At 43.4% G+C, this 15,564-nt stretch overlaps 1 protein-coding gene across 6 annotated transcripts in view; it reads right to left on the reverse strand.

The window, feature by feature from the left end:
- KATNB1 (katanin regulatory subunit B1) overlaps window positions 1-15,564 on the reverse strand; it is a 19,635-nt gene that overhangs the window by 2,891 nt on the left and 1,180 nt on the right. For 2 of the 6 annotated variants that reach the window (XM_072873616.1, XM_072873615.1), the window contains exons 3-20: window positions 13,354-13,484; window positions 11,102-11,219; window positions 9,402-9,502; window positions 8,825-8,866; window positions 8,049-8,132; window positions 6,955-7,070; window positions 6,359-6,430; window positions 5,940-6,090; window positions 5,319-5,506; window positions 5,061-5,194; window positions 4,474-4,491; window positions 4,209-4,259; window positions 3,963-4,039; window positions 3,179-3,298; window positions 2,047-2,196; window positions 1,618-1,694; window positions 1,128-1,202; window positions 286-402 (exon numbers count right to left, since the gene is read on the reverse strand). In XM_072873616.1, coding sequence (XP_072729717.1) covers window positions 286-402; window positions 1,128-1,202; window positions 1,618-1,694; window positions 2,047-2,196; window positions 3,179-3,298; window positions 3,963-4,039; window positions 4,209-4,259; window positions 4,474-4,491; window positions 5,061-5,194; window positions 5,319-5,506; window positions 5,940-6,090; window positions 6,359-6,430; window positions 6,955-7,070; window positions 8,049-8,132; window positions 8,825-8,866; window positions 9,402-9,502; window positions 11,102-11,219; window positions 13,354-13,484 — 1,822 coding nt within the window. Of the gene's footprint in view, window positions 1-285; window positions 403-1,127; window positions 1,203-1,617; window positions 1,695-2,046; window positions 2,197-3,178; window positions 3,299-3,962; window positions 4,040-4,208; window positions 4,260-4,473; window positions 4,492-5,060; window positions 5,195-5,318; window positions 5,507-5,939; window positions 6,091-6,358; window positions 6,431-6,954; window positions 7,071-8,048; window positions 8,133-8,824; window positions 8,867-9,401; window positions 9,503-10,447; window positions 10,494-11,101; window positions 11,220-13,353; window positions 13,485-15,564 lie in introns of those variants that run through there. The other 4 variants (XM_072873617.1, XM_072873619.1, XM_072873618.1 and 1 more) reach the window with 4 other exon arrangements.

Below are 15,564 nucleotides of genomic sequence, written 5' to 3' on the forward strand. Positions count from 1 at the left end.
AGCTATCCAGGGCCCAGCTGACAACTCATGTGTCTTGTGAGATAGAGGGTGAAGCCACAGGGTAGTTTTACTCCTGACATACTCACACTTTGTTTAGGTATGACTCAATACACAGTGACAGAGGGGAAAAGAAGTCCTTCGTCTTTTTCTCTGAGCAGGTTTGGTGTTTGCAGACAAAAGGGAAGGCAAGCCCAGTCTAGTATCAAAGCCTCGATGGCAAGGAGCAGAGCTCACCCAAGAGAAAGATGGGTTCAAAAATGAAGCAAGTGGAGGTAAGTGCCTCACCGTTCCTCTCTGGTGATGTCCACTCCGACAGAAGGTGGTGCAGCGAGGATGTCTGTGATCAGTGGCAGGAACCTCTGGAGAATGAGTTTCAGGGAGGTGCAGCCAGTCTGCACATAACTGAAAGACAAACAGAATCAGGTCCCACTTGGATTTCATTCCTTTCCTCCCAGCATAAAGCCCTCACTCACATCCAGTCACTGGGGATAATCTACTCAAATGACACCCCATCCACCACCTGTAATCTGGTAAGAAGAACAACAGCCAAGTACCAACACAGCCTTGGTTTGAGTCAAGACTGACAAAGTGAGCCCTTTCAAAAGGTCCTGGCATATACCCTGCTAAGTGGGACCTTTCTGCTCAAGAGCCCAAGTTGGCCAGACCCTCTCTTCTGGTATGAAGGAAAGGCAGAAACTCCATCTTAAGAGAGGGGCTGCATTTTTTTGCCACCCAATGATGAGGTTCAAAGAAATCTTCCAAGTGACCCCAAGGTTGTTGCGGGAATTCATTCCCCTTGTCCCAAGTGGACAGTTTCATTCCCACCAGTCCACAGAGTCCACTTGTTCTACATTGATTTGACCCCTCCTGGCTGCCAGATCTGCCTTCAATCCAACACACCTACGCCAAATCTCAGTATCCTGCTCTTCTTGCCCATGCATACTTTCCATATTATTTCCCACACACACTTGGCAACTCCATCGCTCTTTTCCAGGCATCGTATCAGCATTATACTGTATCTGCTGTGATTTTTCAGGATTTTCTTTAAGCTGCAAAATATCCAGTGGAGCTCTCCTATGAATATCCACCCCTTGCCCCCCAAGCACACCATGTTCTTGGGGCCTCACCTTTCATATTTACTTTGGAGTAGTTTCTCTATCTGCGGCAGGACTATAGTACACAAATCCAGCTTCCAGAGAGACCTGAAAAGGACATATTCTGAGACTGGAGACTGAAGCTTTACAAGGCTGAGTCGACACAAGTAATGCTTCCTAGCAAAAAAGCCCAGGCAGCAACACTCAAGTTTACTGAGCAAGCTCACCGACTTCCCCTTGTGATAGAAAGTGGCAGGTTCTGACATATTTTATTGACTCAGCAGAATCGCTTTATGAAGCCCTAAGACCTTGATTTTCCTTGCGAGACATCACTTGCCTACAGAAAAGGCCCCATACAACTCCAGCAGTTACTGGCACTGCAGACTTTGAAGATCTGACTACAAGCACATGTATTTCACACTGCCATGGCCCACTGGACACGAGGCAGGTATAATGCAGCACTCCTGACGCCCAGCCAGATGGCTCTCAAGTATCCCAGGGGCTGCCCCCACCCAGGACTCACGCTTTTTGGTTGACAATATTCAAGAGGTCCACAACAACAGACAGATCATTGATCGCCACTGCAGAGTCCACAGAGTTCTGAGAAAGAAGGGGAAGAAGAAGTCGTCTCTTGCAAAGCTCAAACTGGCTAGACTAAAGCAATTAATATCAAGTGCCGCTTTTCAAAAACAAGGTAGAGGAAATGTGGAGTTGGCTAGGGAAGAGAAGATAACTCTCGCATGAGAAAGTTTTCTCCATGTTTCTTTGTGACGGTTCAAGAGCAGGTGGGACACAGCAGCACTCTGCGGTGCACCCCTGGGAAAGGGGTGCCACCCCTCACAAAAGCTGTGAGACCCTGCATTTTATGTAAGAGGCAGAATTGGCCCCAGACAAGGCAAAAGAGCTGCTCAGCTGCTCCCCGCATGAGCCTCAGGTATCTCCACATCCTTGCCTTGATGTCACCGGTGCTCCACACAGCCCGCACAGTGTCCAGATTCTTGTGGCGGCTGGCGAGTACAACACACATGGTCTCATGGCCTTTCCTGATCTGCGACATGGCTTCCTCATCCACAAGCTCAGTCTGGCTTTGGTTTTTCACAGCCTGAAAGTACAGACACCAATGGAGGAGTGGTAACAGAGCAGGATAGCACAGAAGGGCAGGAGTTTTAGGTGACAGCTAATTTCTGGCCTAGGTGAGAGCCAATTTTGGTGTACAGAGGGACAGGAAATACTGACTTCCTTGCAGATTGTTTTATAAACATTTTGAAATGGAAATGCTCAATTTGTTCGCATCTCAGCCTCTTCTACTGCATCAACCACAAACACATTTGAAGCTTTGGAAAAACTCTCAAAATTGAAAAAAGTTAATTAAAAAGTAAGCTTTCAAAACCAGTATGTTTTGATGAAGAAATGTTTCCATGCAAACCCTGGTTTTTTTACGTGAAACGTTCATCTCAAATCAACAAATTTTATTACAAGGCATAAATCTTCCACAATTTATTAGACTCTCAATTTGATTCCCACCCACACCATGCTGGAATCTCTCTTCTGCTCATATTTAGAGTTTGGGATCATGAGTATGCTCTGGTCCTTCTCCCTTTTTGGGACAGGGAATACCTTCCTGAGCGAGGCCAAGAGGCCTCCAAGACACAAGAGGGAAAGACTCTTGAAATAATTATGTATGTGTAATGGAAGACACCAATTTTCTAAATTAATCACTGTCTAGCATGTGGAATTGTTCAGTGCCTTTGTCTCATCCCCTGCTCTCTGCTTTCATAACACATTCTTTGTGAGCATGGATCAACGTTGCTGTGTTCGCATCAGCCTGCTGTCAATTGCAATGGGGACTGGGTCCAGCAACCCCAAGGTGCTAATTCCACAGGAACTGCAAGTCAAAGCAGTTGGGAGGCAGGAGAAGCACCAAGTGAGCAGAGGAAAAGGAGGAGGCAACATGTTCTCATTCAGTACTGAGGACTGCAGGCTGCAGAAAGCACCTAAGACACTCTTCTGCACCTCAGAGAACCCCCTTTCTGATGCCACCCAACACAGACACTGGCTGAAAACTTTTGTCCAGAGACACTTACTGGTAGAAAGTCAGAGGCCTTCAGGCCAATGGGCTCATTCCTGGCTGCAGGAATCACCGACGGCTCTGTTCTGGTCAAAGGAGTTGAGGAGGCAACAGGTGGCCTCTGAACCGGATCAGGCTGCAGGAGAAATTGGGATAAAAGCTCTAGCAGCAACAATCTGGCCGTAGTCTGATGTCCTTTTTTCCTGACCCACTTTCCTCTCACAGCAGGGTCTTAATGCAGAAGCAGTCTACAGTTTGCTAGCATAGTTTAAGAGACAATAAAGTATCTCTCAGGTAAACACCAAGATGCAAGTAAGGTTTGCGAAGAACATGGAGATGCCCCAGCAGAAGTGCCAAGTGCTGTTGTTATCAGCATCTAAAATTACGGCAAGCGGGCCACGGCCAGCCTGAAGGAGAAGAGAAGAATTCTAAAGAAGCCAGTATAATGTATCCTGGCCCATCGGCTGCTTGTGATTTTGGCTACAAAATAGCCTCAGTTCAAGCACTTGCAGAAATCTGGCACTTGGTTCTCTTCAGAGTGCCCCAATTTTGAGATGCAAGGAGAAACACCACTGCAAGTGCAAGAAACAAACAAAAGCAATAGAGCCATCACCTGTTGGAGGCTTGGCCTTCGATTCTACTGCTCAGGCAAGACACATGGCAGGACAAAGACTGGAGCTGCACTTTTACTGCTCTTCAGTAAAGAAATCAGCTTGATTAGAAATCATAAAGTCTCCAGCACTCCCATATCTTTCACAGCGGGAATGTGAACAGCTATTAACAGATCATACAGTACGTACAAGTTCTTGCTTTGGCAATGGGGTCTGGACATCTGCAGCTTGGCTGGACTCCACTGCTTCCTTTGCAGTTATGGGCTCTACCAAGATAGAAAGAAGTGGGAAAGCAGAAACTGATTATTCATTTCAAGAGACGCTGTGAGCAAAGGTCCTGTACAGCTAGTCTACAAGTAGTCATTTCTGCACACATGCAGCTCTCCCTCTTTTGAGGGCCATTAACCCCATTCCCACCAAGAGTCATTTTCATACCATCCTCAGGAGGGGCTGGAAAGGGCTCATTGTTTTGAGGAGGAGTTCGACCTACAGAAAGAGAGAAAAAAATAAATAAATGAAGGAGCATCCAAGGCTACAGATTAGTGATAGGTCAACATTAGAGCTGGGAGATCTCCAACAACTCCACAGATTAGGGCAATCAGTAATACAGCAAGTAGAGTTATCTCCTTCAGACCTTGATGCTATTGTTGAGTTTAGCCAAAGACTTTCAGCCTTCATGGATGTGAGGGACAAAACTGACCTGTGTAGTTCACTGCTGCTGTAGAGGTGTGAAGCACAAGAAAAGGCACTGTCACAACAAATTATATTAGAAAAAAACTCACCTCCCACTAAATTGATTTATATAAGTAAATCAAAATAATGACCATTAATTCCTTAGGGTATCTCATTTTTCTCACGTACATAAATAAGATACAGGCATTGCACTATGCCTCCTAAACAACAATCTCTACTTTAAAAAAACATCTTGCCTTTCGTTCTTTAATGGAGGCTGCTGATTTTATACATATCAAAATTCTAAGTTAATAACAGTAGTCCTTTCTAATCAGGACAGGAAGGCAACATGCTTACAGTGGAGATCTGGATTTTGAGCCAGGCTTTGACCAGACATCACTGCACCCTAGTAAAGGTGCCACCTTCCAGCAGTTTACCAACATGATCTGTGGTTCAGAGTCCAAGCACAGAATATTAAATAAGTTTTCTAAACTCTCCCAGTCATGGGCAAAGCCTCTATTATAGTAAGCCAAAGCTCACCTCTACGGAACCAGTTTAGCGCCTACAGCTCTAATCCAAACAACACTCAAAAGCACAATAAACCCTGGTACTGACAGATAGCATTCTTGGGCTGGAAGATCTCTTTGTAATCCTCCGGGTTCTGGATCTCAGCCTTTGATTCCTTCTCATCCCGGTCATCTTCACTGCTGGGACTGCGCCTCTCACTCTCTGAGTTGAGCTTCACCCTGCTGTGGAAAAAGAGATGCTGTCAAGGGCAAGTCATATGGACTCTGTCAGAGAGAGCGAGAGCACTAAACTCCTTGTACATTTCCTTAAAATCTTGAAATTCAACAAGCCAGCAGATTCCCTTACCTTTGTGGCTTGCTGCAGCTAGTTGAGGGCCTGTCATAGATACGGCGAAGGGAGGACCCCATGGCAGTAGGCAGCACAAGAGGCTCGTCATCCCTTATCAGCCCATGAGGAATGGAACCCGACTTTGTGACTCTGCTGAGATCCACAACGAAGGAAGAGACTGTGCTTTGCGCAAAGGAAACTCCTATCTGCAGAAGCAAAAGATCAAGGTAGCTCATCAGGGAGCAGGGTGCATGCCAGCCTTTTTGAGAACAGGCATGATGGAATGACCCTGAGCAACTGTGCTTGATAATTTCTCAGTTCAGTGCTTTGTTTTTTTCAATTTGAAGCTGCCAATGTTTTATGAAAGGCTATGATAAAACTTTTGCCAAGTATAGTTTCTAAATACTGGTCAAACCAAGCCGCAGTTCTTTGCTCCAGAAGCCAAAGAGAGATGAAGTGGAGCACAAGGCTGCTGAAAGCAAAAGCACATAAGCTCTGTCTAAGTGCTGGGCACATCGCAAGCCCTGGCCACTTATAGTTGGACATAAGCTTAAAGATCAGAAAGCCTGCAAGGAGGCAGAAGGATTTTATCTCATGTTTTGCAGCTGCCTCCCCCAGTCCTCAAGAGCAGTGGCTTACCAGCTGGTTGTTGCAGATAGATAAGTCAGCTACTTTTCCCCAGTTCACCAAGACCACATCAAAACAGCGCTCTGGCTCCCAACCGTACACATGCAGCGAATCCTGGAAGCCACTATACAAGCAGCAGCCATCTGGGTTGAAGAGTACACACCTGGGAGGAAGGCAGGTGGAGAATTAGGCACAGCTTCCCAACCTTGCTCAGTCCCACAAGGACCCCAGGGCTGTGTCCCTAACTTCACTGAACACCTCCAGCCCTGTTTCTAACAATGAGCCTACCGATCTGGTGTTTACTTGTGCAACATCTCCAGCAGCCCAAACTTCTCCCCAGCAAAGTCTGGGGATTTCCTGAAAAGAGGAAATACTCCCTTTACCCCCACTTTAGTCTCTGCCTAGTACACTGCAGTAGGAATTTAATATACCTGATAGGAGTAGCCTCCTCTTCAATACAGCTCACAATTTGAAACTTCTCCAAGTCCCAGAACCGAACAGTCCTGTACACACAACAGAACAAAAATCATCGCTCATCCCTCTAGAAATCTGCTGTAGGATCCAGTATTGAAATATGTTAATAGCTAGAATGACTTTCGCTGTTGTGCACATATGTGCAACCTACACAGAAGGCTAGTCTAGCTAAGATCCATTAATCCAGCCATAGATGCCCAGAGACTCTAGATACAGATAGGTATTTAGAGCTGACACAGAGCTAAGAGGACACCCTGCTAGCTGAGCAGGACTGCTTTCTGTTCAGATACGATGTCAGCTGGATTAGTGAGATGCTTGAGGCTATTACATTGTTTTCTACTGTAGTAGAAGGTGCCATCAATTTTGGATGAGAAGGCAAGATCTCCATGTTCTGTGCATCACAGATGTGACATACTGCTGGCTAGATGTCAGGCTCTTGCGACAGCAAGTTTGAGTTGTGTGATATTCCTATTTTCCATGTTCCTAAAAGGAAGGGCATTGGGAAAGGGAACCAACATATACAATTCCCTTCTTTCTCCCTTCCCTTCTGTACCTGTCAGAGCTGCCAGAAGCCAAAAGGTATTCATTGGGATGGAATTCAACAACATTTACTGGGCCGGTATGTCCTGTAAACTCAAACATTATCTTCCCAGCAGCCAGATCCCATAGCTGGAAGAAGAACAGAACAGAGAGACTCTTGAAAAGATTTAATGTTAGAGAATTCCAATAACCTTCGGATTTCCTTGTACCCTTCTAAAGCTTCTCCCCACTCCAAGAACAGACTCAAGTTTGTCAAAGAAAGCAATGACCAGGGAAGGAGTACCACCCTAGTCATTTAAGGCTGCATTTTTTTTTTCTTCTTTTTGTTTTGGCATTCTCTTTTAAATTTTCCATTTAATTTGTCCCCTAGAAGCTTCTGGTTTATATTTAGAGACTGGGATAAAATATAGCAGTTCCACCTGTCCCCACAGATCTCAAAAGCAAACAAACAAAAATCCAAAAGCTCTGAATCCCTTACACAATTCATTCTTCCTGTGCTCTAGTCTCCACTGAAAAATCCAGAGTGAAATGACTGATTAGTTTATTTCATGTGAACCTGAAAACAACAATCAGTCCTTCACCCACATTCCTCCATACCACATCTGAAACAAATGAACTAACTGCTTCAGTCAATACTTTTCTGAATTCCTTCTCTTGCTCTGCTCAGTCCTGACAGCAATTTTCAGACTGATAATCATGTGCAATGTGTATAACACACTCCTACTGAATTAACTGAGCAGAGCCAGAAATTGGTATGGTGAAGCAACATGCTGTAGACAACTCATTCTGTAACATCTACTCAGACAACCAAGGCCAATGTTCAGGTATCACAACTCTACCACCATCAAAACTTGAACTTTCATGTGCATAGTGCCAACGTGTCTGTTGGATAAGTGCATTTCAACACATGCAGCTCTTTTCTGGATGTTGTGGGCCACTGGACATGATCCTCATAAACAGACTGGTCCCTGCAAAGCCACAGGACTCAGCCAGCTCCCTAATGAACTACAGGTGTTTATAAGCGAGTGCTAGTAATACCTGGTAAAAAGACAATCCCAGCATTCCTACGTGCCATGAGCACATAAGGAGAGTGTCACAATAAATTACCTTTACAGTGTGATCATCAGCAGCAGAGGCTAACCATTTCCCATCAGGACTAAAGCGGAGACATCGAACTGCTTCTGTGTGGCCCTGAAATGAGAAAAACAAATAGTATTTTCTTTTTTTTTTTTCTTCCTTTAGAGGGAATTCTGGCTTTTGTCTTTCAATCCTATACAATATAATAAAATAAAATCAAGTAACTGTTTCAGAGTCCACAGCTCGCAGAACACTAAACACTACACTCAAGAGCTACACCCATCCACACTAAATGCATGTAATCTCTCTCATCTAGACATTTCTGGCATCAGTTTAAGTATGGTAAACACAGATCTGGCTTAATCAATAAGAATCAAATTTAAATGACAGATTCATGGGTGGTCAAATAGAAGTGCTGTGCCATTAAGTTGGTTTCTAAATGAAATTAAAGTACAGCAAGTTCTTTGGGTAGAAAAAGGCCCCAAGAATAGAACTATCTCAGTGCAGTGGGGAATTGCATGGTAATATCAGTCACAGTATAAAGAAACACTCATGGATGCTCTCCCTCCCCCACTGAAGCCAACCAGACTATAGTACATTAATTCCTCTGATATCCATTTCATACTCCCATACAGTTCACAGAGGCCTGCAGAGGTTTGCCAGGCCAGTTCACAAATTGTGCAGATCTTATTTTCATACTGGAAAACTAGGAAGTTAATTGTACATAATCACTTTAAGGTTTGCTCACAAGTCCTCGACAGAAATCTTTTTCCCCTCTTCACCTGAAAACTAATGAAGCATTTTACCTTGTACCTGAAGACACAGCCTTTTCTTCTTACATCCCAGAGCTACAGGGAAGAAAAGCAAACAAAAGATATGCTTAGAGCAGTATGTGAGGACCCCAAGAGTCCCATCAGAACAAGAGCTCTCCCTGTCACCAAGCTGATAGACACTGCAGAATGAAAACACTGAAGTGTCTGTTGAACCCGTTTGCTTCAGGGGCATTTCCTAACCTAATTCCCCAAGTGAGAATCACTTCTATAAGGTATTTCTTACTACAGAAGCTCAGTTGCTACAGTCAAATACCAGCCTGATGAAGCAGATGCAGTCCACAGCAATCAGGACATCTGCACCTGCTGACACCAGGTGTTGGCTAGCACCTTACTCGGAGCTACATTCCACAGAGTTGTCACACTCATGAGCTACCACTGTGAAAATACATGCACGAATTTCACAAGCACTCACAAACACACCTGCCCACACACAAGGAAATAATGATGTACAGCATCTACCAACAACTTGGCACAAAACACGTTCTGGCACTCTTCAAAACAAAGATACTGCAAGTAAAGAGGGCAATCTCTAGGGGAAGCTGGGTTTTACCTTAATGTTTGTGTCCAAAGAGCCAGATGCCACAAAGCTTCCAAAAGGATGGAAATCAAGACTGCAGATATTCGCTTTGTGACCGAGTAAGGTACGAAGAACTGGGAAAAGGAGCAGCAGAGCAGGGAGAAGGAATAGGGAGCAAATATTTAGTAGTTCATTTCCCCCAGACACCATGCAGAAGTTTAGCCGTACTATCCTCACCATTAAGCACATGCTAATACAACGCACATTAGACATGCTACATATTGTTTATTCATCTGTATACATTATTTTATGGAAACGTTTCTGACTTTACCCTTGCAATGCAAAGAAACAGCAGTAGAGGGCCCATGTTCAATGATCCTAATGAAAGTCCTGTCCTTAGGTGTGGAAACTAGGAATAAAACTCCAAAGGTCTCAATTCTGAAAATAAAACTAAAAAGCCACACTTTGATACACAGGCAGTGTATCTTTCCACTTGTTACAAAGACAGCAAAAGCGGGGAGGGGGATGGGAACAAATGAACATTTTTAGCCATGGAAGTGAAAGGGACATTTGATTGCCCGCATCGTTCACCTTGCAGCTATTAGACAGACCCTTTCCCAGGACTCTGCACCCCTATCCAGGCACAAGTCTAGACTTCTGAGACGAATGCAGAACTCAACTTCGAGGAAGAAAAATTGCTCAGATACTAACAAGGGCAATCTCTCTCCATCGTCCATCATCCGGAACAGTCTGATGATTCCCCCAGCAGAAATTAGCTCTTGAGCCAGAGCTGGAGTGGCCATTTGCACAGACACTGGCTCATAGGTCTCCTAATAAATTCAGCCAGATCAGCTACTCTCCACGGGCAGAGCCAAACTATTTTATAACTGAACTGATTCTAACTGAATGACAAAAGTGCTTTTTATTATTTATGCCACCTCCTGTTTGCCGCCTTAGCTCAGCCAGTGTAAGTCTGTTTTCATTACACATTCTTTCTATGAACAAGTAGCAACCTGTAAGAAATATTCAGTCATTTATGACTGAATATTCCTGCTGGAATGCACTCAAGTGATTCATACCTTTGCAAACTTGTTGTAGGACTTGAGTCATGCTTTATTTATTGCATTTTTCTCAACGGTTGGCCTTTAAAGGATGAGAGCTCGATGAGTTCCTAGCTTTTATGATTTATTAAAAATTAGGTCTTTGTCTAGTTATATGGCCATGCAAGAGCAGAAGAGGAGAAAAATCACTTGAGGAAAAAAAGAAAAGTTACAACCTAAGAACAAGAGGTCAGCAAGCAAGGGATTCCCAGACTTATGCAGAACCTAATATACTTAAAACTTCCAGTCTGATTTTAGAACCTTTTGTTAAGGTTGACAATTTTAACCTGAGACTCTGAATACAAATTCTATATACCTAGTTACTCTGTACATGCATGGAACCTGACCTGGAATATAGATTTCAACACACTCAGGTCAAAACCTAGAAACTAGTTCCTCCAATCAGTCTCCACAATACACGTACAAATTTCTGCTCAAGTGTGGATACACAGCTCTCCAGTCTCAGTAGGAAGTGCATAAAAGCCCTCTAAGAGGGATGGAAATTAAGATGAAAGCAATGCCAGGCTCCTGTTCCTTCTTAAGTTGGGAACCTTCTGGGTCAGCATAGATATTAAACATAAGGATATTCCAAAAAGCGTGCATTAACAGAAGTGAAAACTCATGGAAACATACTTTTGGCAGCTTCCAGGTCCCAGACTCGAATGGACCCTGACTGGGACCCTGCAACAATAAGTTCCTCATTTGTATTGATCTGTAGGCTCTCAATGGGCGTTGTATGGCCTGTCAAGCTCTGCAAAGAAAGAGTCACAATCAACAGCTACTGACACATCCCTGTCCACAATGGCATTGTTCATACTCGATTGGTATCTGAAGTACTTAGCCATGAGTTGGGGCCACCTGGTTGTGCCACTGATCCTTTTTCCTCATCAGCTACCAATATGGTAGAGCACCCTAAAGACCATCACTGCATATAACACCATGCACGTATCTTCCACATTATCCCACTTTCTGGGGCACACTGACTAATTTTTAAAGGATGCATCAACAGAGACATGGGTAGTTAAACATTAGGTGTGGATGCCCAGACAAGGTTGACACATGCTTATGTTATAAAAATTATGCTGTGCAAGCGCAATGGCACCGTGTTTGCTCTAAATGGGTCATGTAAGTGTCATGAACCGGTTACAAAATCAAAGCAAGAGCAAAAGCAAGGCTACTTCGAAACCTTCACATAAACAAGGAACCATTATGTTGCTGCCAGCAATGGGTGTCACAGTGATAACGTGGTGCTATTATTGAAGTATTAACTTGAGGCATAAGGTAGTAATTCACATGTATGCAGTTCCTTTCATCCTTGAGCATATAAAAGCTTACAAATTACATAAGTATTTTGAAAAGGCCAGTATTTAATTAAAACACAAGAATATTTAAAACTAGCTCTAGAAAACCAATACCACTATTGCAGACTTTTTGCTTGTCAATTAAAAGCAATATTCTATGCTTTACTCCATCCTCAAACAGGTCTTTTTAAATAGCTAAGCTAGCTCTGTGCCTCCCACACATGTACAGAGGCTGGGAACACCAGTTGAAAACTGCCTGTTCTGATGAGGCTTTCTTAGGATTTCACATGCAACTGAAATCCTCTACATACTCTAACAACTACAACTGTCACTGCTTAGTGAGAAACAGCTCAAATTTGAACCAAGTCATAATGCTACATGAAAAGTTCCTCTTCTCCCTCTTCCCCAACACGTAAACATCTGGAATCCTAACAATATAAACACTAAAGATTAATTTCAGAGGACAAAATATACAGCACAACCCCCAAAATCAAGATTCTTTTCATATACAAGAATGGCACAAGTCCTCAGCAGCTCCAGTCAGTCCCTGCCTCTCAGAAACGCCAGCTTATAACATCTGTGGTTCCCAGGAGAGCTACAGCTCTCTGCTCCCACAGAAAGGGTACAGAGATATTTAGTCCTTCAAGCTTCCTTCTTGTGGAAGGCAATACTCTGGTTTCAAACTACTGTCATGCCACCACCAAGGGCCTGGAAAGATACAGCTTAACTACGCTATGCAAGAAGCACAGCACCGCCACAGGTGAGCAACTCCTTTTGCACCCATTTCAACCTCTTTATACTTGACCTCAGTAAATTAATAGAAAAATAAAGTAGACACATTCTCCTTTTAGCCTTTTTGACCGTACTTTCTTGATTTCTTCCTCACAAGGTTCACACTGGCTGAAGAAATGCCTTCCATAACACAACATTATTGTGTTGTTAATTAAACAAGTGACAAGGGACACTTGCTAAAGATGGTTTTCCACAACACCCACTCAAAGCAAAAGTGATGCAGGACAGTCATCTGTTAAATATATTTATGGTGCGCTTTAGTTATCACTACTGGGGTAACCCTCCTCTTTCTAACACATTGCACCCAGCATTACTCTTCCCCAGCCTACAGGCAAGTTAGCAAACTATTCTGAAAAACTTTGTGCTGACAATTAGTGACTGTGGGACAGGTGGGAACGCATCCTGCTGGGGATGTTTCCTGCTATGATGGCAAACTCCAGGGTATAAAACTGGCCCCTGTAGCTTCCACTATAAAACTAGCTGATCTCATACAAAACTCTGCATTTAATTATCTGTAGCCTGGTAACAAAAGGCACAATATTCATTATCTGAGAAAGCCCTGGCCCAGCTGAAGCAGCCAGTCATCCCAAATCCTCTCTGGAGCAGTGGTCTCACCAGCTACCGAATTCTGTCCCTATCTTTAGCTAGAATCCAGTCACCCAGCCTTGTGTTGGTAAAATCTATTCACAAGTCCCACAGGCTACAACTCAATCTTTTCCCTCATTCCCCACCCTCCATACCTCAGAGTTAATATTCCCATCCCCCAAAAGTTGAAAACAGGCCTGTTCTTACCATGATGCAGTGGGGCTTGTTAACTGACCATATGTTGACCCGACAGTCATCTCCTCCAGTTGCCAGCAGCCGGCCTGAACTCTTCCCCAGGACTAGTGAGGATACATTGCTGCTGTGAGCGGTGATCTCTTCTGCACAAAACAAAGCAAACAGTTATTATAGACTAGTATAACAATTTTCCATGCCATCCCTCCCAAAGGACTAAAAAATTATTCTTCTTCCACAAAAACTTTCCAGTTTCCACTGGACAAGCTGTAGCAGCCCACAGTTCAGATAAGAAGTCACACTATTATCTTGCCTGAAACAGTCCTTCTTGGCTCTGCCTGCTATACTTAAGACATTTGCTGAACAAGCTTCACAACTCCAGCACTCATGTGGCTTACAAAAAGCATCTTCTCTCACCAGCAGCAGCTCGGTAGCTTTTAAAGATTTGCTCAACCGTGGCAACCTGCTCACAGAAGCTGCTTTACCTTTGGTACCCGGGTGGGTCTCAGTAAGCCGAGCTGTCTGAGAAGCTGCAATAATATGCAGCAGCCAGAGTCATCTAGTGAAAGGCCCCGTAATCCTGTTCTAGAAAGCAGCAGCAACAGACTGTCCAACCTGAGAGCAACTGGCAGATTAGCAGCAGTACAGTTTGTTGCCTTACACAGCAAAAAAGTCAGACTCAGCAGCAGGGATAGGTGGAGTTCCCTTCTCTGAGCTTTGGCAGAAACTTTGCTACGTTCCCACTATGTAACACAGGTGAAACTTCACAAGGCAAAGTGTGAAACTGTGACAAAGGAAGGATGAATATATATCCAAAGTGCACAGAAGAACAAATGCGTTTGATACTAAAAGACTTAAAAAACGGGGCTGAGGGGAAGCTCTGACACTGAGAGGGCTTTGCAATGACAGAACTGCAAGGAAGCCTCATCACAAAGAAACAAGTTTGGGGCAAAAGAGAAGCCAAATGAGCATCTTTGCTTAGATATCTAATTTTCACAGGGGATTTTAAAATCCACTCAAATTTTTGACAGGGGCTTTTAGGAGATGTATTTCACAATTTCTTCCCCTTGCAGTTCTCTTCTTTGAAAGTTCACAGGATTTGCATGCCTAATAGTTATGAAACTTGTTTGTAAAAAGGTTAGGTAGCAATCAATTCAGCTTTCATTTGGATTGTTTTGGTGGGAGGAGCAATTTGATCATTTTACACACAACGCTAATCCAAAAGGATATTAGACAACTGCAATAATTATTACAGGTACTTTGATCTCAAGCTCTCAGAGTGCTTTTTTGAAAGGAAAGCTGTGCAACTTTCACTTTAGCTGGAGAAACACCTTTCAAATTACAAAGGTAACTGGACCGTAAATTACATGAGAAGGGCAAATCTGAAAATATGCTTTTATTGTGTTGAAAGACCAATCTTCCATATGACAATGCTAAAGTAAAGTATGTATGTATACATAGACTTGAAGGTAACAAACAGTACAATTAGTATTAATAGACCAACTCACTAGTTAAAATTGAAAGGATTAGAGACGCTGAGCATCACTGCTGAATGAGTGCGTCAGCAGCTCCACTTTTCCCCTCCTCTTGATTTCATTCTTAATAATATATTGTAAGTTTAAAAGTAATAGCTGAAGCATTCAACCCTCTGTTCCTAAAAGCCAGGTTATAACCTGATGCCAGCCTTGGCCAGATAGCATCATCCTCTCCCTTGGTGAAGTGCCAATTTCCTTAAACCCACAAACTTTTTTTTTTTTAATGGAGTATTCATCACCAGATATCACCCACCAGCTCAGTAATACTAAGCTCCTAATTAGCATTGCTGAAAGATTTCTAACATTCTGAATGCTTCTTGCTCCAAAGAGGATGCTAAGATAGGGCAGAGCCTAGCAAAAATGAAGATCAAGAACTTCTGCCCACAAAGAGAATGGAGATTGATCAACTTCCACCTTTTCCTATAACTGGAGTTTCAGGGATGGGAAGATAACATAGCAAAGTGGCTTTCTGCTCAAAAAGATATGAAATTACTAAGTCGATTATCTCAGCTCCCTTAATATGTTATGAGTCAAGGATATCATATTTCTGCTAGCCAGTTTCTAGACCTCAAGTCACTGGTCTAAAGCTCTCACTTCTGAAAAACCAATCACTTCCCATTGCTTCTAAGCGTTCCTCAACAGCCACTATGAAATTACTCATCAGTGACCAGCGAAGCAGCTAGAAATGGAT

Source organism: Ciconia boyciana, chromosome 9 (assembly GCF_034638445.1).
Source record: "Ciconia boyciana chromosome 9, ASM3463844v1, whole genome shotgun sequence".
Taxonomy (NCBI): Eukaryota; Metazoa; Chordata; class Aves; order Ciconiiformes; family Ciconiidae; genus Ciconia; species Ciconia boyciana.